This window comes from Erpetoichthys calabaricus, chromosome 14, assembly GCF_900747795.2.
Source record: "Erpetoichthys calabaricus chromosome 14, fErpCal1.3, whole genome shotgun sequence".
Classification (NCBI taxonomy): domain Eukaryota; kingdom Metazoa; phylum Chordata; class Cladistia; order Polypteriformes; family Polypteridae; genus Erpetoichthys; species Erpetoichthys calabaricus.
In genome coordinates, this window is record NC_041407.2 from 11681931 (window position 1) to 11709090 (window position 27160).

General features: G+C 42.5%; 1 protein-coding gene across 1 annotated transcript in view; it reads right to left on the reverse strand.

The window, feature by feature from the left end:
• The window catches only part of LOC114665072 (monocarboxylate transporter 6-like), a 73404-nt gene that overhangs the window by 12037 nt on the left and 34207 nt on the right, over nucleotides 1-27160 (reverse strand). Inside the window, exon 4 of the mRNA XM_028819446.2 lies at nucleotides 16025-16903. Within this exon, the coding sequence (XP_028675279.2) occupies nucleotides 16025-16903 (879 nt within the window). The remainder of the gene's footprint in view (nucleotides 1-16024; nucleotides 16904-27160) is intronic.

Consider the following 27160-nt stretch of genomic DNA (forward strand, 5'->3'; position numbering starts at 1 on the left):
CTTTGTAAAAACGGCAATACACCGGCATGTTGTTTGAGAAAGCTGCTTCATTTTGATAAATCTGTAAACCCAGAACTGAACGTCTGGAATTTCAAGAACCTTGCAACACAAGGAAAGTCAATTTACTTACTTTATAGAACAGAAAAACAAAGTCCAGCTGTGTTAACATTTTGTTATCATCTAAACGTGATTAATTACAGATGAGCTGTAAGAGCTTACCATAAGGACACTGGAGGAATGGCTGCTGGGAATGGGGCTCTGCAGTCATGCCAATGATTATGAATCACTTATTTCATGCAGTAATCGCCATTTGCAACATTAGGAATTTATTAGCAGTATTTGTAAATCAATTTTAAGAGTAGCTTTAAATTTTTGCTTTTTATCTTTTCTATCAAAAACAACTTTTGAATGCTAGTGCATAGCTAATTCATTTCAGGACTTCCTCTCAGGCACAGCAAATATAACACACCTTTCTGTGCCTTAATGACGAGGCCTCACTTATATCCCTTAATACTGTAGGTGTCTTCAAAAAGTGACGTGCAGCAGCCTAACAGAAGAACAAGACGTTAAACTCCAATTGGTCTGTATGGACTACCATCAGAGAGGGAAACCTGCGGTCTAGAGACCCCAAAACTTTAAAGACCGATTTCCAGGGAGTTGATAGATTTGAAATTTGGGTGGATTCCGTGCTGCAGAACATTAAGCTTAGAGCAAACAACGAGGAATGAAAGCTTGGAAAACGAGAATGAAGATGAAAGTTCAGGGAGCAAAAAAAACAAAAAACGCAGAAGTCATTTCAGGAAATATCGAATCAAAATTGCCAACTTAAATCCTAGAAATGTTTCTCCTCTCTTTTGTTTAGACAGCACAGCCAAGTGAGTAGGACAGTAAAATGGAAAACATCTTGCATCACCCCAGTCCCAAAGGTATCACGTCCTAGTGAGCTGAATGACTTTCAGCCTGTTGCTCTGACGTCACATGTGATGAAGACCATGGAGAGGCTGCTGCTTCACCACCTGAGGCCACAGGTTCAACACGCCCTCGACCCTCTGCAGTTTGCATATCAGGAGAAGGTGGGAGCAGAGGATGCCATCATCTATATGCTACACCGATCCCTCTCACACTTGGACAGAGGCAGTGGTGCTGTAAGAATTATGTTTCTAGACTTCTCTACCACCTTCAACACAATCCAACCTCTGCTCCTTAGGGACAAGCTGACAGAGATGGGAGTAGATTCATACCTGGTGGCATGAATCGTGGACTATCTTAAAGACAGACCTCAGTATGTGCATCTTGAGAACTACACATCTGATATTGTGGTCAGCAACACAGGAGCGCCACAGGGGACTGTACTTTCTCTGGTCCTGTTCAGCCTATATACATCGGACTTCCAATACAACTCTGAGTCCTGCCACGTGCAAAAGTTTGCTGACGACACTGCTATCGTGGGCAGGAGGAGGAGTATAGGAACCTCATCAAGGACTTTGTTAAATGGTGCGACTCAAACCACCTACACCTGAACACCAGCAAAACCAAGGAGCTGGTGGCGGATTTTAGGAGGCCCTGACCCCTCATGGACCCCGTGATCATCAGAGGTGACTGTGTGCAGAGGGTACAGACCTATAAATACCTGGGAGTGCAGCTGGATGATAAATTAGACTGGACTGCCAATACTGATGATCTGTGCAAGAAAGGACAGAGCCGGTTATACTTCCTTAGAAGGCTGGCGGCCTTCAACATCTGCAATAAGATGCTGCAGATGTTCTATCAGACAGTTGTGGCGAGCGCCCTCTTCTACGCGGTGGTGTGCTGGGGAGGCAGCATTAAGAAGAAGGACGCCTCACGCCTGGACAAACTGGTGAGGAAGGCAGGCTCTATTGTAGGCACGGAGCTGGACAGTTTGACATCCGTGGCAGAGCAACGAGTGTTGAGCAGACTCCTGTCAATCATAGAGAATCCACTGCATCCACTAAACAGGATCATCTCCAGACAGAAGAGCAGCTTCAGCGACAGACTGCTGTCACCGTCCTGCTCCACTGACAAACTGAGGAGATCGTTCCTCCCCCAAACTATGCGACTCTTCAATTCCACCCGGGGGGGTAAATGTTAACATTATATAAAGTTATTGTCTGTTTTACCTGCATTGTTATCACTCTTTAATTTAATATTGTTTTTGTATCAGTATGCTTCTTCTGGAGTATGTGAATTTCCCCTTGGGATTAATAAAGTATCTATCTATCTAAAATAGACATATTGTGCCTGTGCTATAAAGAACCTGATGAAAGTGCACACAGTCAACTGCAACATGGCATAAGGATTTCCGCATTGAGCTCCTGGGTTACCCTGCGCCATGCTGTGATGCCACAGGTGCAGCTTAAAGGCTAGACGAGCAGATTCCCGGTGGTTTGTCTCCTGGTCAACATTCAGGGCGCCTCTATTAGTCTGATGGCTTCCTGTGGGAAACGCCACACTGATTTCTGAATAAGAAGTACACTTCCAAGGAGACCGTGTTGACAGAAGAAAACAAATTATTCTCCTTTAGTAACTGATGCCACACACGTTAAAAACAAGCTACAGAATGCTCAGTATGCTAAAGAAGCAGGAGTGTGCCAATAGCTGCGTTTCCATTAACCTCCTTAATACGCATTTTGCAATTGCGAAACACAACAATGGCAATGGAAACGTGAATTTCGAAAAAACTCTCAAAATTCGCAAAAAAAGTTTATACGCACGCTTGAGGTGGTTTTTCAAACAATTGGACAAATCAAAAATCTACAAAACTGCAATGGAAACACTTTTTTTTCACATTTAGGTCACATGGCATGATGTAAGGCATTAATCTGTCATCAATTACTGCCCGCAGAACAATAGAGGCTTTCCTATTAACATAATTCCGATACCCGTCACTTGGTGCACGACCAGGGGTATATGAGGTATTTTGTGTGCCCCGTAACTGTGCTGTGTAATCTGCTGCGCCTCTTCCACATCGGGTAAAGTGAAGTATTGCCTCATTGGTTTGGAGCATATGGTCTGGCACCCCCTATATATATATACACCTGTGAACGGTGGGTTTGCTCACACCTAACAACCCTGTACTCCACACAGGGAGCTAATTTATAAATCACGATGGCTATGTGCTTCTCGGTTGGGACGGGCGGCTCTCTCGTGTGCGCTGCGGCAGGGGACACAAGAGGGCCTATTGTGCTGCATACTTACAGAAATGCTGAGCTGCTCATCCTAAAAGTTTGTACCCACAGTTCCTCAGTAGAATATTAGAACACTCGAGACGAGAACAGGCCATTCAGCCCAACAAAGCTTGCCAGTCCTATCCACTAAAAAAACATCGAGTCGAGTTTTGAAAGTCCCTAAAGTCTTACTGTCTACCACACTACTTGGTCGCTTATTCCAAATGTCTATCATTCTTTGTGTAAAGAAAAACTTTCGAATGTTTGTGCGAAATTTACCCTTAAGTTTGGAAATGTGTCCCCGTGTTCTTGATGAACTCATTTTAAAATAACCGTCTTGATCCAATGGACTGATTCCTTTCATCATTTTAAACACTTCAGTCAGGTCTCCTCTTAATCTTCTTTTGTTTAAACTGTAAAGGCTCAGCTCTTTTAATCTTTCCTCATAATTCAACCCCTGTAGCCCCTGAATCAGCCTAGTTGCTCTTCTCTGGACCTTCTATTGTGCTGTTATGTCCTTTTTGTAGCCTGGAGACCCAAACTGCACACAGGACTCCAGATGAGGCCTCACCAGTACGTTATAAAGGTTGAGCAGAACCTCCTGTGACTTGTACTCCATACACCATGCTATATAACTTAACATTCTGTTTGCCTTCTTAATGGCTTCAGTAAAATCACTGCGGACAATTTCAAAGAAATTCCTAATGCGGGGCCCTCTACCAAGTATAGGAAACTTGCCTTCCCTTTATTGTATTCACTTGCTCTCACTGCATCCAATCAAAAACCAATATGGTGATTGTAGACACAATTGAAATTACAGAACCAACACCCAACATATCGGTCGCTAGTTTTAATTTCAGGTCATAAAACAATCTTTATTAGCATAGAATTGTAGCAGTGCTACTATCAGTTAAAACAGCATCTCCCAGAAGTCCCTGCAGGGGCTGTTGGGGTCAGAGGTGGTCAGAGGAGTTTAAAAGGAGAGCAGGTGTCCTAGGGAGAAAAAAGGTGTTTTTTTGTTGTTGTATTTTGTGTTACGTTTACCTGTCGGACTGCCTTCTGTCAATTAAGCCATATTTAGTCGCTGTGTCCTGGATTGTATTCGTTGTTGGGGTCTGGATCGTCTGTCTACCTGTGTGCTGAGGACTGATTGTGGATTCATGGCTTTCCCGCAAGTATAGGAGCGCTCCTGAACCATCCATCCGTCTTCACCCTTACAGGACTGTTTTTTCATTCCCTTATAACATACAGATCTCTGGACTTACTCTCGTCATCTCTCATTACATCCGGTGTGGTATTCCATGGACTTTGCGACTTTGTGCAGTTGTGTTTTTGTGTTTCATGTAATATCGCCGTAGGGGTACTGGGGTGGTATTATTTATATTATTTAATTTCATTATATTCTTTAATTGTTGTTAGTTCCCAGTGTGCTTTATTTTGTCTCTGTTGTGTGTGTGTGTGCGAGTCGGGCCAAGGCTGGGAGCGTCCCTGGGATCCGCTATAAAAATAAATAAATCACAGTCATCTTGACGTTGTGAATCTTAGCGGCACTGGACCGCTACTAACTCACTCAATGGAAGCACAGACAATTTGCAGTTTTGGTTTGTGGTTCTTTCTGAACTGTCGCTTCGATTCTGCACGTAACTGCAGTGGAAACACAGCTTGTTTCAGACTTCTGAAGTATTCCAAACTCTTTTTTGCTTGTTCTCTAGGAGGCATAAACAAAACCAGACACATGTAAACACTAGATAAAGCAGCAGGTTTAATCCTGTGAGGTCTCCTTTGGAGGCCAAAACATTTCATTATTTGTGTAGCTCCGTACTGTATAGCCAAATGGAGGTTGGAAATTTTGTGACAGGAATTTTTGTTTCGATTCTGAGTGACAGGGTGAGGAGCTCAACAATACGGGAGGAGCTCTGCTACTGCTGATCTGAATAAAAAAGGCACCAGTTGGCTTCTGTGGTCATCTAATAAGGATTCTCTCTGGACGTGTCCCACAGGAGATTTACCAGACGACTTGGAAAATGCTGGAAGGATTACGTCCCTAGCAGGCCTTGGAGGGCCTGGTGTCTCCCCCAAGCAGATTTGGAGAATGGGGGCTACAGAAAAGGAAGCGTTGTATGCCCTGTGTAGTACTGTACCACTTTGACCCCAAAACCAAGACAAGCAGTTTAGAAAATAATACAAGATTAAAATTAATAAAAAATAAAAAAAAGCTAATTTTCTGTTTAATCACACGGTAACTGAGCAAGGATCACATGCAAGACTCTCAGCTGAAATTCTGTTCTATGGCCATTACTCATCATATGATATTCAGCTAGCTTGTTATGTAACTCTAATCAATTAGAAATGGTTGTGATTTTAGAAAAATTATAAACCAGACCAGGAAGAATCAGGGATGAATTTGTCAGTGGTGGGCTGCCATCCTATTCTGGGTTTATTCCTGCCCTGTATCAAGTACTGACAGGGTGGGGTCTGGCTAGGGCTGGACAGTATGACAAATAATTAAATCAAGATGTTTTAGAATTTATGGATGGTTTACAATTTATTTAAATATTGCAAGATGGAAATCACCTTCAAGTATGGTATGGTAAATAAAACACAAAATGAGGAGGTTGTCCGCATCTTGCAAACTGAAAATACAACTGCATTTTTCTTAGAAATGCAAAAACGTAAACCTGTGTACAGTGGAACCTCGGGTAACGACCGTAATTCGTTCCAAAACTCTGGTCGCAACCCAATTTGGTCGTGACCCAAAGTAATTTCCCCCATAGGATTGTATGTAAATACAATTAATCTGTTCTGGACCGTACGAACTGTATGTAAATATATATACGCTCGCTCGTGCTCTCTCTCTCTCTCTCGCACTCTCTCTCTCTCTCTCGCTCGCTCGCGCTCTCTCTCTCTCTCGCTCGCACTCTCTCTCTCGCGTTCTCTCTCTCTCTCTCTCTCGCTCGCTTGCGCTCTCTCTCTCTCTCTCTCTCTCGCTCGCTCGCACTCTCTCTCGCGTTCTCTCGCTCGCTTGCGCTCTCTCTCTCTTGCTTGCTCGCGCTCTCTCGCACTCTCTCTCTCTCTCTCACTCGCTTGCTCGCGCCCTCTCTCTCTCTCGCGCTCTCTCTCTCTCTGTCGCTCACTCGCACTCTCTCTCTCTCTCTCTCGCGCTCTCTCTCTCTCTCGCTCTCGCTCACTCTCTCTCTCTCTCTCTCTCTCTCTCTCTCTCTCTCTCTCGCTCTCTCGCGCTCTCTCTCTCTCTCGCTCGCGCTCTCTCTCGCTCTCGCTCTCTCTCTCTCGCTCTCTCTCGCTCTCGCTCGCGCTCTCTCTCTCTCTCGCTCGCGCTCTCTCTCTCTCTCTCTCTCTCGCGCTCTCTCTCTCTCGCTCTCGCGCTCTCTCTCTCTCTCTCTCGCTCTCTCTCTCTCTCTCGCTCGCGCTCTCTCTCTCTCGCTCTCTCTCTCTCTCTCCCTCTCGCTTGCGCTCTCTCTCTCGCTCTCTCTCGCTCGCTCTCGCTCGCGCTCTCTCTCTCTCTCGCGCGCTCGCTCTCGCTCGCTCTCGCTCTCTCGCTCTCTCGCTCTCTCTCTCTCTTGTGCTCTCTCTCTCTCTCTCGCTCTCTCTCGCGCTCTCTCTCTCTCGCTCGCGCTCTCCCTCTCTCTCGCTCGCGCTCTCTCTCTCTCGCTCTCGCTCTCTCTCGCGCGCCCTCTCTCTCTCTCTCTCTCGCTCTCGCTCGCGCTCTCTCTCTCGCTCTCTCTCTCTCTCGCGCGCTCGCTCTCTCTCTCTCTCTCGCTCGCGCTCTCTCTCTCTCTCGCTCGCTCTCTCTCTCTCTCGCTCGCTCTCTCTCTCTCTCGCTTGCGCTCTCTCTCACTTGCTTGCGCTCTCTCTCTCGCTTGTTGCTCATGCCCTCTCTCTCGCTCGCGCTCTCTCTCTCTCGCCGTCTCTCTCTCTCTCTCTCTCGCTCGCGCCCTCTCTCTCGCTCGCGCCCTCTCTCTCTCGCTCTCTCTCTCTCTCGCTCTCTCGCGCTCTCTCTCTCGCTCGCGCTCTCTCTCTCCCTCGCTCGCGCTCTCTCTCTCTCTCGCTCGCTCGCGCTCTCTCTCTCTCTCGCTCGCTTGCGCTCTCTCTCTCTCTCTCGCTTGCTCGAGCTTTCTCTCTCGCGCTCTCTCTCTTGCTCGCTCGCTGCACAGGGAATGCACAGGGAGAGACTGAACACGTGCGGAAATCATCAGCGCGTACGAACCGGAAGGGAAACTGGCTTGTTCATCACCCGAGTGTGTGGTCGTGAACAGATGCAAAAGTTTGTCGAACTTTTTTGGTCGTAACCCGATTTGTTCTTAGTGGTCCAAGACATTCGTGACCCAAGGTTCCACTGTATTTACTATTGTCAATGAGAAAATGGGCAAAATAAGACAACTTCTGTTTGTGCAGACGTTGATGTCCTTTTTTTTCTCTGCAATTTGTTTTTACATTTGCAGCGCTTTGTTCTTCTTCTTCTTCGCTGTAGCAGCCACATTCCTTTCGCATCACTTCCAAGCACTTTTCCTTAAACTCTGCAGTTTTCCTTACAACTTGTTCTTTTTTGTTTTACAACTTGTTCCTATAGCTGAGGTACAACTTCCGCTACTACGATATATCAGTTTTTGTTTCATTCTTTGTTTGTTTTTTTCCACCCCAAACAAACAGTTTAGCCTGCAGGGCATATACCTCTCTGCTACAACTACAGGTCACCAGAGTGACCCACCTTCTTCCAAGCGCTCCCTGGTCGCCCTCCGGCCGCTCGTTACAGGTGGCCTTCTTGTTCTTCTCTCCCATTATAGCCAAGCCAGTGTGGCAGACATAATAGGGCATTATGAACAGCTCTGGCGTATTCATTCTTCCCTTGGCCCCAAACATCTTCCTAACGCTCTCTTCCATCTTTTCTATAAACTCAAGTACTGAAAATCTTTATGGGTTTTACAGATGGAACAGCTGAATGTGCCAAATGTCATAAGAAACAACATTATTACCTCTTTCCGAGTTTAATCTCTTCACTACTAAGCAACACACAATAGAGCAGAAGAATTATTTGTTTTATTGTTTTAAAAGAATCATGGCACACTTTAAAGATCCATGATTTACATATGCAAGGCTGAAAGTGAACTGTGCAATGCAAATGCATGAGCAGTTACAGAAGAGGCCATTTTAAAAATAATAAAAGCATGTAACACAGTTAACCATCAACTTACATTTACTGGTCTGACAGTCAGCTTTACAAATCTTTAACAAATTTACCTCACAGTTGTTTTAAGGCTAATTTGTTATCGGTAGAGATTGTACCGCAGTGGGTAGAGCTGCTGTCACACAGTTAGGAGACCTGTGTTCGCTTCCCGGGTCCTCCCTGCATGGAGTTTGCCTGTTCTCCCCATGTCTGCGTGGGTTTCCTCCCTCAGTCCAAAGACATGCAGGTTAGGTGCATTGGCGATTCGAAACTATCTCTAGTGTGTGCTTGGTGTGTGTGTGTGTGTGCCCTGCGGTGGGCTGGCACCCTGCCCGGGGTTTGTTTCCTGCCTTGCGCCCTGTGTTGGCTGGGATTGGCTCCAGCAGACCCCCGTGACCCTGTAGTTAGGATATAGCGGGTTGGATAATGGATGGATGGATGGATGGATGGATGGATGGATGGATGGATAGAGATTGTACTTTAATAGTAATGCATAAAATTTTATTCTAATTATGGGTCTCTTTTTAAACATAGAAGTTACTACATTAACTCTCTCACTAGGTTTAAATAACAAAAAACAAGACATTTCGATTCTGAGCTAACCCTAACTAAAATTTTTTTTTTTTTTACTGTTTCTTTACTTTGGCAATAAGCCATAAACGATTCACCAGACAGAGAGGATCAGCTAAAGTGCATTAAAATATTATTGCTATTAAGGTATGGACACACACACTCACAAATCTGGAGTGCTCTATCAGCTGTTTGCTTTGTCCTCAAACTGTGCGCCATGCAAATTAGGCTCCTTGCATCAGATTTCATTTGCATATATATAATAATTTCACAGTAATCTGTTCATTGAGTATACAGTACAGTACTCAGCAGCAGCTGCAGGGCTCCAAACAAAAAGACCAAAAAGCTGTTGGCCAGGAAATCAAAAATACCTCGCAGCCCAACATGGCTGACTGGGATCACACACTGGTTTTTATGGGCTAGGCAGAGCAAAAGGCTTTTAAAACAAACAAGTAAAAAAAAAAAAAAATTAAGGACATGACGTTTTGGGATGCCAAACAAGATAAAGGTGTGGTACCCCCTAAATAAATTCTGTAATTTATTCATTCATTCATTCATCCATCCATCCAGTTGGGGATTCTCAAACCTGCTTTATTCATCTCAAGGCCCATTCTACATTTCACTCCTTCAATAAAAAAATCAAGTGGAGAAGGACAAACAAACTGTGATGGCCTTTACTTCACCATTGGCACGTAGACTTATTTTGCTCAACTGGAAGAATCCTAACTCACTTATTCTAAGTCAGTGGGTAACTGATGTTATCTACTATTTGAAACGGGAAAAAATCAAATTCGCACTTACGAGGATCTGTGCAGAACTTTTTCAAAACCTGGCAGGATCTGCTCAATCACATTTTAGAATAAGCGTTTAAATTGAGGAAGCAGGTTCTCTCCCCCTCTTTTACTCCATTTATCTTTATTCATTTATTAATTTATCTATTTACTTATTTTACTAGCATAAAGTTTTACACTGCTGGCCTAGCTCTCTTACTCAGGGGTGGGGGTTGATTTGTTTAGAACCTTTTTTTTCCTTTTTTTTTTTTTGTAAAACTTGAGTTATTTTTATGGAATGTTATTTGATTTTAATAAATCAATAAAATGATTAAAAAAGTAAATAAATAAAATCCATTCTAATCAAAAACACACAACAGAGTATCTAATCCTCTTTATTAAAATCCCTGTGTGCATGCAGGTGTCCGTGTGTGTGTGTCTTCTGGTGAAGTGCACATGCGCGGGGGCACGGTGTGATGTGCGATATTACTGTCAGAGAAAATTACAGCCGTTTTACGGAAATACAAACCAGTATTACTGCGAGAGGAAATTAAAGGTACACAATACAGTGACGCATATTACAGCCACATACAAGCCAGTATTACTGTCAGAGAAAATTAAAGGCATATTACCGACGCGCACGCCTGTATTATCGCCAGAGAAAATTAAAGGTATATTACGGACGTACAAGCCAGCAGACGTACAAGACAGTATTACTGTCACAGAAAATTAAAGACACACAATACACGACGGCAGCCCACGAAGAACTGTCAGCTCAGCAAGTAAACATCAACAAAAGAAAGGCTGAAAGACAAAGAAAAATACGACCAACAAACAGAATGAGGTCAAAGTCCCTTGCCATTTAATATAGACTGTTCCTACTAATGTTTATGCACTACTGTTCTAGCGCCCGTTATTGTAACGGGCTTAATGACTAGTATATATATATATATATATATATATATATATATATATATATATATATATATATAGTATATATATATATATATATATATATATATATGTGTGTAACATATCTAATTATGTTTCTAGACTTCTCTAGCACCTTCAACCCCATCCAACCTCTGCTCCTTAGGGACAAGCTGACAGAGATGGGAGTAGATTTATACCTGGTGGCATGGATCGTGGACTGTCTTACAAACAGACCTCAGTATGTGCATCTCGGGAACTGCAGGTCTGACATTGTGGTCAGCAACACAGGAGCGCCGCAGGGGACTGTACTTTCTCCGGTCCTATTCAGCCTATATACATCGGACTTCCAATACAACTCGGAGTCCTGCCACGTTCAAACGTTTGCTGACGACACTGCTATCGTGGGCTGCATCAGGAGTGGGGCAGGAGGAGGAGTATAGGAACCTCATCAAGGACTTTCTTAAATGGTGCGACTCAAACCACCTACAACTGAACACCAGCAAAACCAAGGAGCCGGTGGTGGAATTTAGGAGGCCCAGACCCCTCACGGACCCCGTGATCATCAGAGGTGACTGTGTGCAGAGGGTGCAGACCTATAAATACCTGGGAGTGCAGCTGGATGATAAATGGACTGGACTGCCAATACTGATGCTCTGTGCAAGAAAGGACAGAGCCGACTATACTTCCTTAGAAGGCTGGCGTCCTTCAACATCTGCAATAAGATGCTGCAGATGTTCTATCAGATGGTTCTGGGGGAGTGCCCTCTTCTACGCGGTGGTGTGCTGGGGAGGCAGCATAAAGAAGAGGGATGCCTCACGCCTGGACAAACTGGTGAGGAAGGCAGGTTCTATTGTTGGCATGGAGCTGGACAGTTTGACATCCGTGGCAAAGCGACGGGCGCTGAGCAGACTCCTGTCAATCATGGAGAATCCACTGCATCCACTGAACAGGATCATCTCCAGACAGAAGAGCAGGTTCAGCGACAGACTGCTGTCACCGTCCTGCTCCACTGACAGACTGAGGAGATCGTTCCTAACCCACACTATGCGACTCTTCAGTTCCACCGGGGGGTAAACGTTAACATTATACAACGTTATTGTCTGTTTTAACTGCATTTTTATCACTCTTTAATTTAATATTGTTTTTATCAGTATGCTGCTGCTGGAGTATGTTAATTTTCCCTTGGGGATTAATAAAGTATCTATCTATCTATCCATCTATCTAATATGGCAAAATGCCCACAGCCAAAGTGGTTCAAAGCCCAGTTATTTTATTCTCGACTTTTCACTATTAATGATCTATATATTAATATGACTGTGCATTTAAATAAATAAATAAATAAATATATTAAATATTTAATACATTAGATAAGTGCAAGGGTTACATACAGGGCAAAATAACATTAATTATAATACGAGGGACGTTGAAAAAATTTCCGCACTTTTTTTTTTTTAACTCTTTATTAAGAGTTTCAAAAACAAATGACATCACTTTTCCACATAGTCCCCTTCCTTTGCGATGCAATTTTCTAAGCGTCGTACGAACTTTTTAATGCCATCAGCAAAAAATGTTTTTGGCTGAGCGCACAGCCACTGATGCACCACTGCTTTCACATCATTCCTTGTGGTTGTGGCTGAACATCTGGAGTGCTCTGCATCTGTCACACCAGTACGGCCATTTTTGAACATTTCAATCCACTCATAGACGACTCAACAAGAGAGAACTTTATCCCCATACTGAGCACACGTGTGGAGATTAATTTTTGCTCCCGGCACACCTTCTACCCACAAGAAGCGTAAGACAGAACGGTGTTCCTCTTTGGTGCAATTTATAAGTTTCGCAGCCATCTTCACCACAGGGTGACAACTCTTATACTAAACTGCAAGGGTAGCCAGCTTGTCAGACAGAACTCGTCGTCACATGACACTCTCAGACACGACCAATTACTGCTCCTCCCGCCTTCACTGTTTCCAACGAAAATATAAAAGTGCAGAAACTTTTTGAACATCCCTCGTACAAAATGGGCGTAATCTTTAAAAGGATTTACACCGACACAGCATTCTCATCCCAAAGGCAATGCAGAGATTAAATGGGCAAAGAAATGGTTAGGATACATCATAAAAAAAAACTGCTCAGTACAAAACAAGGGGCATTCTGCACTAATAAGACTACATTTTAAATACTGTACGTAAGTTCGGTCGTTGTGCTACAAAAAACAGATAAAAGGGCAGAGGCTGCACAGAGAATCACAGCCAAGTGCATCCCTGGGATAGCCCTACTCTGAGAAGCCAAGGGAAATTAATTTCTTGAGCCTTCAGCACAGACATCATCACAGGGGCAAAATGAAAGCCTTCAAAGGTATCCTGTTAATCAAGAAGAATTATTACAGCTAAACCACATTATCAAGGGCACAACTGTATTTAAAACAAGGAGGACATGTAATCAAGATGGACAGCAGGAAGCACTTCTTATCACAAAGGGTTACGTAAATCAGGAACAGACTACCAAATCAAGAACTTTAAGTAGAGACCCTGGCAGCTTAAAAAAATGTCAAGATAAGAGAATAGAATAACCAAAAATGCCACTTAGTGTGAATGGTCACAGCTCTGTTTGTAAAATGTGTTATGTGCTTATGTCTTGGAAACGCAAAAACAAACTTCATACTCTTAAAACAGCACGATTTAGTACTAAACCTACATTGATGAAAAATATCGAATACAAGCATCTTGGCGGGCATGTGCACTCTGGAGCAGAAAATAAAACTGCTTCACTGGAATATTTAAATATTTTTGCTGTCTCTGTAGTTTTCTAGGTTAGTCAAACAGTTTGTTGCCCTCCTATGGTGATGTTTATTTTTAAAAAGTGACTGTTTGCTGCAGATACCCATTTATTATCAACTTAGGAGACAGTAGGCTTCATCACCCGAGTTAACGTTTTGTTGGTTGATTATAAATATGCTGCGTCAGGTTATTCTGGCAGCACTAGTTTGAGAATACTGTATACAGAACACTACCAGAATACAAAAGAAAAAGGTTAAAGAGCATTTCTTCCAATTACTTCAGTTTAGCATATCCTGACTAGAGCTGCTGATTAACTGTACAGACTGCATCTCTGTTGTTAGTCATTAGCACTAACACATAAGTAACGTGACAGTTATAATTGGATACTAACCCTCACCTATTCTATTTCTCTTCTCGGTACACAAATGTGGCACTTGGTGCCATGGCCCACCTGCCAAGTTGTTTTGCCTGCCTAAGGTAAAGTCATCCCTGATGGAGGATCCCAGGAATCGTGGGAAGGAGGGATCCTTTCATCGGATTGGCTGGCCCAGTGCTGTTTCAGCCGTGGAATGGCCAAATGGGGGAGGCAGCTTGATGGATGAGGTCTCCAGGACTCTAAATATATCCAAATCTTCCTATGTGATATCATCTGCTGTTAAATTCTGCTCCGTACTTCTAAAATTTTAATTTTTATACTGTATTGATGATTTGTTCTGTTCTGTGTATTGTATTGTATTGGCCCCCTTCTTCTGACACCCACTGCATGCCCAACCTACCTGGAAAGGGGTCTTTCTTTGAACTGCCTTTCCCAAGGTTTCTTCCATTTTTCCCTACTAGGTTTTTTTTTGGAAGTTTTTCCTTGTCTTCTCAGAGAGTCAAGGCTGGGGGGCTATCAAGAGGCAGGGCCTGTTAAAGCCCATTGCGGCACTTCTTGTATGATTTTGGGCTATACAAAAATAAATTGTATTGTATTGTATTTCTGCGTGGAAAAGGAAATAAGTTAAAAGACATAACATTTTGTGTGTGCAACTGAAACGTAAAAGTCAGGTCACATATATAGGAAATGATGGAGGGAACAAATCCAGAACTGATGAAAGGAGAGAAGGTGAAAGTAGGTGAGATAAATCTGCCATTACAGGCGACCTTAAGAGGTTTGTTGGCCACTAAGACCTGGAGATGTACATGACCCCAGGCTTAGAATAAGCTAAACTTTTTTTATTATTTTTTTTAGAAACTAGGGGGCACCGACCCCTGCTCGCTTCACTTGCCCACCCCCATGTTTAGTTTACCGGATATACAATTTAAAGAGATTGTTATTTTCATGGGAATTGTTACATATGCATTATTTTCATTTTTACTTTAAAAACATTTTGTAAAAACAATACTTGTCCTTTATTTCCGGCCCCGTGTGTGGTTACATCTCTTTCTCGCCAGATGTATAATGCTGCTCGCGTTGTGAAGGAGAGGCGTTTCAATGCACGCTAAGGATATGCCATCAGATCATCTGCTCTCTTTTTGCTGCTGGCGAGCTGCCTGTTCTGCTTGTCGCATGTCGTTGTTTGAAGAGCTGGGAGCACATGATGCGTGTCTGCCAAATGCAATCCAACAACTGCTAGGTTAGATATCTGTGGACTTGTTTTAAATGATGGCTCACTGCCTTGTCTCACGTGACGTTGTAAAAACAATAACTGTCCTTTATTTCTGGCCCTAGGCGTAGTTAAATCTCTTTACGCTGCTCGCGTTGTGAAAGGGGGGGGGGGGTGTGGGGAAGGGGGGCAGCTGCTGTCACGCTGCCCGTTGATCATTTTAAAGCCTGTACAGCCGCTGTCCTTTTTGCCACTTTGTGTCTCTGCTGCTCGCGTTGTGATCGCTTCTCCGTGATCCTAAATATATACCTGACTGAATTGTGTTTTCTTTGAAATTAAACTTGTCGTTGCTTTAACTGTTGCGGGACCACAGATTCTCATAGCGTATGGTCCATTATTGTGTACATCTACGTTTTGTGCATTGAATGTTGCGAATGCGAAAAGACTTTGTTTTCTGCTCTTTGCCTTTTATTTCTGACCTCACTTTGTCCTGCTATTTTTTCAATCACACCTGGTCCTGATGATTAATTTCCTTTAGTTTGCGCTAATGCGATCTTTTATTCGTCAACGTTTCATTTATAACGTATTGTCCTCTATACACTTTATATGTACTGAGACCCCTGTATCTGTGTGTGCTGCGTGCCTTTACACTACTGATTTTTTTTGCTGGCCGTCTCGCGGGTCTTTTGTCTTTCGTGATCTTAACGTAAAGATCACGTATCGTCTCCTAGTCATTCTTTCACTCAGGATTTTTTTTTATAACAGACAGAAGTGTTTTTTTTCCCTCCGATAAACCACCTTGCAATACCTGGCAGTTTCTTGAACGTTTTGATTCATTTTTTTTCCTGCTCTAGTTTTTTTTCCCACAAGCCATCAGGAAACAACTAACTGTAGGATTACTAACTAAAATCACAAATGACTGACTAAAAGGCTTGCTTGTAATTAGTTCAAAAACCTGTAAAGAACATTTTGCTTTGTCAACAACACAATGTGACAATAAAAAAGTGAAATGTTTTACCTGTTAACGGTGGCCCAATGAGGATAGTCACACTTTCCATTATGGTAACAAGTCCCAGAGCACTGGGAAACCTCTGTATCTCAACAGTGTCCATCAGTACTTGGAAGAGCAGGGACCCAATGAAACTCATAGATATGCCATATGCTACGACATAAACAAGGAGCACATTGAAACTTGCAGAGATGACGCAAATGCAGTCACTCAGACCATTGATGAGTACGGCAAAGCTAAATACGTAAATGTATTTCCCTGAGAAGAAGCTGTGCCCTGAGATTAGGCCAGCTAAGGGTCGCATGAATATGTTGATAAATCCCAGAATAGCAAGGAGCAGGGCAGCTTTGCTTTGTTCCATCCCATAGGTGGTTGCGTAAGGCACAAGGTACACCAAAGGTACGACAAATCCCAGCATCATCCATGTTACCCCCACTGCATAGATTTGGTAGCGCTTGTTACGGCAGAACAGATCAAAGGCCATGTACTTCTGAAGCAATAAGGTAAAGGAAGCTAATTTTCTACCAGTATTGTGTTTAACATGGGATGGAAGTCCATTACTCATCTTCTTGGCTTCCACTTGTGCCATTTTGTCCTTTTTCCCGGTTATCTGTTTGTGCGACTGGCTTTGGACTTCCTTCCTTTTTCGAGGCAACAACGGCCGCATGACTGCCCCACAAACACAACAGTTCAGCAAGATACCCCCAAATATAAGGAAGCTCCCTCTCCATCCCATGTGGCTTAGCAGGTACTGGGCCAGAACTGGAAGAGTCGACAAGCCAAGGGCAGTGCCCGTTGATGCCAGTGCATTGGCAAGTGGTCTGCGGCGCACAAAGTAATGTCCCATGATGGTGATGGATGGCTGAAAGCTCAGACAAAATCCAAAACCTGAAACAGAAAAAGGAAAACAGACGCGTGAGCCTTTGACTAGAATGTTTTCTTATTTAAAACAAGGTGATATGAAAAAAGCAAGTTCATGTACTGTGGTGACAACCAAAAGGCTATTTAACTTAAAATTTTTATTGGCCTTCCATTGCTCTGTTTGTGTCCGCTTTCAAATGCAAAGTTACAAAAAATTTTCAACCAGTTCAGTCTGTGGACATCAACTTTGTCATCATATTTTACATATTTTTCAATTATTGGAACTGAATGCATCATACAGTATATGCAAATTCCAAAAACAAGGATCATCTGAGAACTCTCATTCAGAGGAAATTAAATCATGGTAGTGAAGGATGTAAAGTAATTTTAGAAAATTGTATTTGCTAATTGAGTTGCTAGGAAATTGAGCTCTTCTTGCTTCCAGAACATCATCATGCCATACTTTATATGTCAGTCTTCAGCCTCCAAGGATTGCCTAAATGATGCCATTTCTATGGAGCTGCAATCTTCTAAACACCCGTTCTTGGCCTTGAAAAGGCCACCACATTATTTTTCAAAACTGTTTTTGTTCATCTTCGGTTTCAAAGTAAGTTTGGTATTTTTCAAGTGTAAGTTATTTCTTCATAAACATGGTATACTGTATATGCCTATGCCATGTGAAATGGTATTCTAAAGTTAGGTGTTTTCTATGGATTTGAGAAAACGTTCTTGCCTGCTCTGCATTGTCTGCTGAACACCATGGCTCTTTTTCATATCATTTATATTGTAAAAATGGAATGCAATGGTTACTTCAGAGCTCAAAACATTTCAAGTAAGGTAATAGGGCACGGTGGCGCAGTGGGTAGCGCTGCTGCCTCGCAGTAAGGAGACCAGGGTTCGCTTCCCGAGTCCTCCCTGCGTGAAGTCTGCATGTTCTCCCCGTGTCTGGATGGGTTTCCTCCCACAGTCCAAAGACATGCAGGTTAGGTGCATTGACGATACTAAATTGTCCCTAGTGTGTGCTTGGTATGTGGGTATGTGTGTGCCCTGCAGTGGGCTGGCGCCCTGCCCAGGATTTGTTCCTGCCTTGTGCCCTCTGCTGGCTGGGATTGGCTCCAGCAGACCCCTGTGTTAGGATATAGCGGGTTGGACAATGACTGACTGACTGATATCATTAGGGATACATTTTGCACAATCAAATAATTTACTACATACAGTTTACATGGACTTTTCTGACTTACTGCTTTATGCATTCACACAGTCACGATATTCCTCCACACCATCTCCCTTTCCCTAGAAGCAGCTGCTGCTGTACACTATTCTGTGGTGGACGATATGCTGATTATCTTCATGTGCTGCCGTTAGCATTGCAGGCACAAAGGTCGTTCTTTATGTTTCTCAGACTTGTGGTCCACAACTGATCGACTGTTCAGGGCACAACTCATAAGGGCTTATAGATTTTACAGTGAGTGTGTGTAATTCCGTGTCTATCTACTCAGGACTGCATGAGTCGGGTGCAATCCAGCGTTTTGGCACCGTCTAATCCGTTGGTGTGAAATCTCACTATAGCAAGCCAGAATTCATTTTGGGATGGAGGTTTTTCTTCGTTTTTCTTTCTGGAACAGACCCCTAAAGTAGAGGTAAAGAAAACTAGGAAAACACAAATCTAATCATTTGTACAAGCAGATACGCTGGTTTTCTAGTTACAAATATTTTCTATATACAGTGCATCCGGAAAGTATTCACATCGCATCACTTTTTCCACATTTTGTTATGTTACAGCCTTATTCCAAAATGGATTAAATTCATTTTTTTCCTCAGAATTATACACACAACACCCCATAATGACAACATGAAAAACGTTTACATGTACATAAGTATTCACAGCCTTTGCCATGAAGCTTAAAATTGAGCTCAGGTGCATCCTGTTTCCCCTGATCATCCTTGAGATGTTTCTGCAGCTTCATTGGAATCCACCTGTGGTAAATTCAGTTGATTGGACATGATTTGGAAAGGCACACACCTGTCTATATAAGGTCCCACAGTTGACAGTTCATGTCAGAGCACAAACCAAGCAAGAAGTCAAAGGAATTGTCTGTAGACCTCCGAGACAGGATTGTCTCGAGGCACAAATCTTGGGAAGGTTACAGAAAAATTTCTGCTGTTTTGAAGGCCCCAAATGAGCACAGTGGCCTCCATCATCCGTAAGTGGAAGAAGTTCAAAACCACCAGGACTCTTCCTAGAGCTGGCCAGCCACCTAAACTGAGCGATCGGGGGAGAAGGGCCTTAGTCAGGGAGGTGACCAAGAACCCAATGGTCACTCTGTCAGAGCTCCAGAGGTCCTCTGTGGAGAGAGGAGAACCTTCCAGAAGGACAACAATCTCTGCAGCAATCCACCAATCAGGCCTGTATGGTAGAGTGGCCAGACAGAAGCCACTCCTTAGTAAAAGGCACATGGCAGCCCACCTGGAGTTTGCCAAAAGGCACCTGAAGGACTCTCAGACCATGAGAAAGAAAATTCTCTGGTCTGATGAGACAAAGATTGAACTCTTTGGTGTGAATGCCAGGCGTCACGTTTGGAGGAAACCAGGCACCACTCATCACCAGGCCAATACCATTCCCTACAGTGAAGCATGGTGGTAGCAGCATCATGCTGTGGGGATGTTTTTCAGCGGCAGGGACTGGGAGACTAGTCAGGATAAAGGGAAAGATGACTGCAGCAATGTACAGAGACAGCTTGGATGAAAACCTGCTCCAGAGCGCTCTTGACCTCAGACTGGGGCGACGGTTCATCTTTCAGCAGGACAACAACCCTAAGCACACAGCCAAGATATCAAAGGAGTGGCTTCAGGACAACTCTGTGAATGTCCTTGAGTGGCGCAGCCAGAGCCCAGACTTGAATCCGATTGAACATCTCTGGAGAGATCTTAAAATGGCTGTAGGATCGATAGTTTATCAATGTTTCATTCATCACCTCAGAGTTAAGTATTAAAAATTCTTTAAATAAAATGAAAAGACAGAACCGTGGCTGAAGTGGGGGATTTATTTACACAAAGATAAACAAATTATTTTCAGTAACTTTCTTGTCATTTATGACAGAATCTCAAAGCCTCTCCTATTCTATGCCTCATTAGCTGCTATCCCACGACTTCTCTTGATGTCAAACACATCAAACCTGTACTTTCATGCCACTTTAACAGTAGAGTGTTGTACCGTGTTAGCCATAGATTGATACAAGAGAAAGTAGGGTGAAATGACACATTTTATTGGCTAACTGAATAGATTACAAATGCAAGCTTTTGAGGCAGCTATGGTGTTACTCCTTGCCTGATGAAGGGGCCTTAGCTGCCTTGAAAGTTTGCATTTGTAATCTATTTAGTTAGCCAGTAAAAGGTGTCATTTCACCCTACTTTCTCCTGTGCCACTTTACATTTTGTGTCATTAATGCCATTAGCTGGAATGTAACTTTCAAACAAAAGAAAGGGCAGGCACATTACAGAAGTAGGATTCAGTCCATAACCATACTACCAATGGCAGTACTTTGGATGGAACAAAAGCAGCATCCATTTTAAAGAACATCTAATGCCATCCAAAACGCAGGTTGATTATGCTGATAATCCTTTGCACAGCAAATATTTAGATTCACTACAAACAAATATAGCAATGCACCTGTGTTTCTAATACAGAAGCGTTCTGCCAGGCTTTAGTGTTATTTATATAACCGAACAATGAAGGGTTTTCAATTATAACCACATTTTAAACCTCTTTATAAAAATGGCCTATCCAATGTCCCTCTTCAAATGAAGCACCTCATTTTTTTTTTCAAATTATTACTCTTTCCCTTCAGTTCCTTTGAATTACATTCAATAGGAAAAATGCTTTTAGCAGCAACATAGGTGGTTTAGATTCATTATGCAGCAGGCAAGCCATTGTGAACCCTTGTAGGACTGCCATCCTTAAAATAAATTGTTTTTTTAATTGGATGATTCACATGCACAGACTTGTCTTCTTCTGATAAATGAACCAATATAATGAAACTGGGCATGAAGCCAACCCAAACTCTTTAAAGGTAAAGGCTGGTTAGTGGATGACCAAAAGAACAGGTTTTGTTTCTCAGCAAAATGTGCTACAGAGATCCCCCGCCTATTGCAGAAGTTATGTTCCAGACCCATCAGCGATAGGTGAAAATCCACGATACAGAAAGACCATATAAATCAACATTTTTTTATAGTTTAAGCCTTAAAATACCCCTCCCACACCCTTTAAACACATGTAAACTTATTAAAACACACTTTGTAAACACATAAATATGTGGATGTCGGGCTAAAGACATGAGTAACATCTCTCTATTATAAAGAAAAAATCTTGGCAGGGAGACCAGGGAGACGAGGCTTGATCTTCTCAGAAGACAATTTGACATCCCGCGAGAGACATTTTAACGTCATGTAAGACAAGGCAGTGAGACAGAAAGACAGCTGCTGTACAGGCTTTTAAATGATCGACGCACAGAGCGACAAGCAGAACTGGCATCTTAGCAGAAGCAGCGCAAAGCCGGTAGCTGATCCGTCCACTTCTGCTTAGCGTGCGTTCAACGCAAGTGGGAGAGATGTGAAGTGGCAGGAGCGTAGTGCGCCTCCAGGGGGGGTTGAGTGAAGAGATCGAGACCCGATCATCTCGGAGAGACACTTTGGCGACACGCAAGACTAGACATTACAACCTTAGAAAGCAAAACCCGTGAGACGGTGACTTTTGCACGTCACGCCCTACTTACAAACAATTTAAAACAAGTTCACTGACATCTAACCTAGCAGTTGTTGGAATGCTTTTGGCAGACAAACTTCAGGTTCTCCCATCTCAGCAAGCCAGCAGATGATCCTAGCACTTCTCCTTAGCGTGTGTTCATCCCTCACACATTCCCCCCACCCTCCTCCTTCAGAACGGTAGCCGCAGAGACGTGAAGTGGCAAAAGGACAGCTGCTGTACAGGCTTTTAAATGATTGATGCAAAGCGCGACAAGCGGAACACGCAGCTGGCCAGCAGCAGCAAGACAGCAGCTGAACCGATCGCATCTCTTTAGCATGCGTTCAAACCCCCCCTTCATATCGCGAGCAGCGTTATAAGTCCCGCGAGAAAGAGATGTAACCACGCACGGGGTCGGAAATAAAGGACAAGTATGGTTTTTACAAAAGTTTTTAAAGTAAAAATGAAAATAATGCATATGTAACAATTCCCATGAAAATAACAATCTCTTTAAATTGTTTATCCGGTAAACCAAACCCAGGGGTGGGTTAGCGATGCGAGCAGGGGGCTCCGCCCCCTACTAATATTAATAATATTAATAAATCTGCATTGTAGCGGAGGCGCGATAGCTGAACCGCGATATAGCGGGGGATCACTGTATTTGTTAAATCTATTTATTTCTTTTGTCCACTGTTCCACAAGCAGGACAGAGTTGTTCCTCTTTGATCAGAGTTTCAGCTATCAGCAGGAGCCTGCATTCCAGTAACCTAGCACAAGTTTCTCTGGGATTCAAAGAACTGGCCAGAAATGATTTATTTAATAATATTTTATCAGATAATACATGTGTTTGGGACATTGTGATAAAATGACTGGATACCTGTGGAGCACGTGAGATATTTCTTTGTGGACACTGAAACCCACCAAATCAGGAACTTTGTTTTATCTCCGTACTCCATGAAAGCATGATGTTAGAAATTTTTCTCACGAATCGCTACAAACACAGGGAGAGTAACAATTAAAAAAAAAAAGAGATAATTTATGGGTGGAGTGTTCTTTAAAGAGAATACACTGCAGAACCACATCATTTTGACAGTAAAGCAAGCTAACATAATGAGAAACCCCTGACGGTGACATGCTCCTCAAGTTTTAATGAATATATTTATTTTTTTTGCAAACCCATAACAAGCACCAAGTGATATATAACACCAAAACAGGTTTTTAAAATGTACATTTAGGGACTCCCCACAACTGGTGGCTAACACGGGATAAATAGTTAATCAATGGATCCCTCAACCCCCACACAATATTTCACACCTTGATTTAAACAATGCCCGCATTTTTGGTTCTTATTATATATACAATAAAAATACACACGCCCACATATTATATATATATATATATATATTATGTACATATACGTATTATGTATAGATGTATATATTATATATATATATAGTCCTGAGAGTCTACAAATCCTGCAGAGGATGTAAAATGACAGATTGGAATCTCAAAGTTGGACTATGCAATATGATACCACTACAGTACCACATGCCTAGAGGAACTATTTGGGTAGTTAAAAACAGGTAATAGTTAACTATTAAATGTATTTATATTGTACTTCTTCCTCTATGTAGTTTTCAAATGGGGAAGTAGCACTGCATCTCATTGGCTGCTACTAGCTGCCACATTGACTTTCTGGACTTGTATCTTTTTCTATAGACTAAACACCCATAATGGTTTACTGTAAACATGTAATATTTACTATCAGTGCAAAGAAAGTGAATTATGAAACCTGAAAGTATACTTTCGGGTAATTTAAGTATTCTAATCCTCTTGTAATTCTTTAATCAATGAAACAAAATACAGTACAGGCTCTCCACAATAGCAAACGCAACTCCCTGCCCTGTTCATGACCCTTTGCTCACAACAATTTCTTATCTTGCAGGAGGTATAGCAAGTGTGTGGGAATGAAAGTGTGTAGGTATGAGAGACAGGTGAGGTAATCAAGCCTACCAAGGAGGGACTTTTCATGTTTAGTGAAGCCATTTTGTTCTAAATTTGTTTTGAGCAATTTTATAATTTCAGTGGATTATATTTGTCTCTCCTAAATGTGGTCCCAAGATTTACCGTATTACTCATGTTCCTGCAAAAAATATTATGTTGACGGTTCTGACCCGCTGTTTGTTATGCTTGATGATTTTCTATCACAGTATTAGCAAAAAAACTCTTTAGTGCAATCCTATAACAGCCTGCCACAGCCTAATCATTTTAGATAGATAGATAGATAGATTTTAGTATAGTAGGCAGGATAAGATAGATAGATAGATAGATAGATAGATAGATAGATAGATAGATAGATAGATAGATAGATAGATAGATAGATAGATAGATAGTCTGAACCCACACCAGAATGACTAAAAAGAAAATAAAGAAAAATTTCTGACTTGGCAGTCCCAGATGCAGTGAGGCGCTATACAGGCATATATAAAGGAACCCCTATTTTGTTTCTTGACATACATCTGGGCGGCACGGCGGCGCAGTGGGTAGCGCTGCTGCCTCGCAGTTGGGAGACCAGGGGACCTGGGTTCACTTCCCGGGTCCTCCCTGCGTGGAGTTTGCATGTTCTCCCCGTGTCTGCGTGGGTTTCCTCCCTCAGTCCAAAGACATGCAGGTTAGGTGGATTGGCGATTCTAAATTGGCCCTAGTGTGTGCATGGTGTGTGGGTGTGTTTGTGTGTGTCCTGCGGTGGGTTGGCACCCTGCCCGGGATTGGTTCCTGCCTTGTGCCCTGTGTTGGCTGGGATTGGCTCCAGCAGACCCCTGTGTTTGGATTCAGCGGGTTGGAAATGGATGGATGGATGGACATACGTTTGCTGAATAATTTGTTGTCTTAAAGTCCTCAGTGTTAGAGAGAGGATGTGCTTCATTGTTCATAATTACACTAAGTTTTGCTTTAATTCTCTCCTTTGCTACAGAGTGCGCCCTCTAACTGAGCCTGCCCTTTCAATTAGTTTGTAGGTTCTGTGGGCTTCCCTTGAAGTGATGTCCAAAGTCCAGCAAACCACAGCTTTACTGTTTAATTCTCAAGAAATACCCAAAGCAAGCCCCCCACCCCCTTTACTGTAAACTGTTCAGTGAAAACCTGTTTTTCCCAGAATTCTGAACTTGTAAGATGATAATCCTATAATTCTGGGCTCTTTGAAATCATTTTAAATAAGACTTAACTGCGCTCATTGTGTACTCTGCTGCCATGGTGATACCCAAGTGGGAATAGCTGCAACTGAAATGGCAATTAACAACGCCGGATAATATTACAGTTTTAAGGCTGCATGTTACATAAGTTTAGCTGAAGCTGTTGTGAGCTCATCGTTAAGACAAAGAGTGTGTAATTGTATAACAGAATCACAATGTCTTCTTGAGGTTTCTGTAGTAACAATTTAACTACATGGTAGCATTGCCAACTGCCAATGTTTGGGCTCTAGGTTCAAATCAGATCTGTACTGCCTTCAATATTATATGCACTGTATATTTCATGTAGTTAGACTAGAACTAATGATAAGACTTGTAAAGCATGTAATCAGATTATGTTTTAAGCTATAAGCTGATCATTATTTAGAATTCAAGTAAATTAAATAAGCTGCTTGATTGTTTATGGCCTCAATGGGTGCTGTTCATCTTAGGGTCACTCCATATCAAAAGTTGTGGCTGCGTTGCGATCGTCACTCATTTTAAATCTGAGATCGGCTAAAATTTAAACAATGACCATTGTTAATACCCAGCCGTCATTACTCATGCTTCTAACTTGTATTGAGTCGAGGTATTGACACAAACACCATTCATACGGGGTATTGACGTGAATTGAGGTATTGACGCGAATACCATACATACGGATACTATCAAATTATATATAAGGATTCAGTTTGCAAATGGCTGCCAAGGGGCAAGTGTACCACCAGGACGGCAGATTGCAGGGGAACAGTCCCCTTAACAGCCTGATACAAATGAGAAAGATAGAGAAAATTATTATGGGAAGACACCAGTTGCCAGGAGACAGTATGCCATGTTTAGTTTGCATTGGGTGATCTAGGAAGGCAACAGGTAGAGACATCAGTAAGAGAAACAAGTGTTGGGCCTCGATGGAAATGTGTAATATTTCCACAACATCCTAGAAGGCTGGTGACCCAGCAGGTTCCAGGGATGCCCAGTCCTCCACAGATGCAGAAAGTTGGTAACAGAGTCTTCCAGAAAATCAGTTGCTAGCACAAGATCACTAAATGGCAGAGATAGGGGGTAAGTTGCTTATTCACAATGAACCTAGTCCTCTCCCACTTAATGATTAGGAGACCATACTTCTCCTTTTTTGGAAACTGGCATCTGACATGCTAACTAATAGACTTGGCCCTCTAAGGGCAATTTAAGACTGTTGAAGAAGCATGGTCACCCTGGCCACAGAACTGATTCTACGGCTTCCGGAGAAGTAAATCTCAGCAGGTAGCTTAAAACAATCCCAAGCCAGTGTGCTCAATGATTCTGGAAACAGGTGAAGATTAGGGGAAAGAAATACTGCCATGAGGAAGAGGATAGAGAAAAGGAGTACTTGCAAATACTTTGATGGTGGGCAAGTGGGTGAGCCAACTCCCATGGCAGAGAAGAGTTCAGATACCTTTATTGGCTCAAGAAAATTTTGTTTTCTGCTAACAGAAGAGCACAGCACTACCCAGGGCAGGTGCAGTCAATAAATAAATCCCTCAGGGAAAGATTTTGGCTCCAAACCAAAAATTTGACTGACTGTTTTGCATACCCATAGCAAGTCTTAAAAATACTTCCCAGGTACAATAAAGCACAGGTTGAGTCACTAACTAAAGCTCCCTGAGTGAAAAGGTTCTGGAACACAAACATCACCTGTGATGTTCCCAGGTATAGATGGGGAATCTGTGGAAAATCTGACAGAGATCGGATCAACAGTGTAGATCTGCATACCGGACAGTCACATAAACACACATTCACCTTTGTAGATTAGATTCTGCTTTCATTTGCATTGTTTTTCCTTTATGTGACCCTCCCTTATGTGCTGTAACTCAAAATATTTTCTGATTTTCCAGGTACCATTCTGTGTATAGAGAGAAGCCTCCAACACACTATCTCCTTACGCTAGTACAGTATTTCACCATCCTCGCTATGAAAACAATGAAGGCTCTCATTGTTTCCTCTTTAGGCCCAAACATTCCCAAAGCCTGGCTATCTGCCCTGTCTCTTTCTTTTTGGCAGGTGAATACAAATCCCGGATGTTTTATTCAAAAAGGCAGTTTCTGAAATATGCAGACTTTTTATAGTTAGCAGTGTTAAAGTATTACAGCATCTTTGTTTGGAGGTACTGCAAATACACCACTAAAACTAACAGTACTAGCATCTCTATAAAAAACAGGTTATCTGGTTACAGAGCATTTTCTTGAAGGGCAATTATGCTTCCATTCTCTTCACTCCAATTTTCCATTCTCTGAATCAGGTTAAATATGACATCGATGTTTATAAGAGTTCACAAGG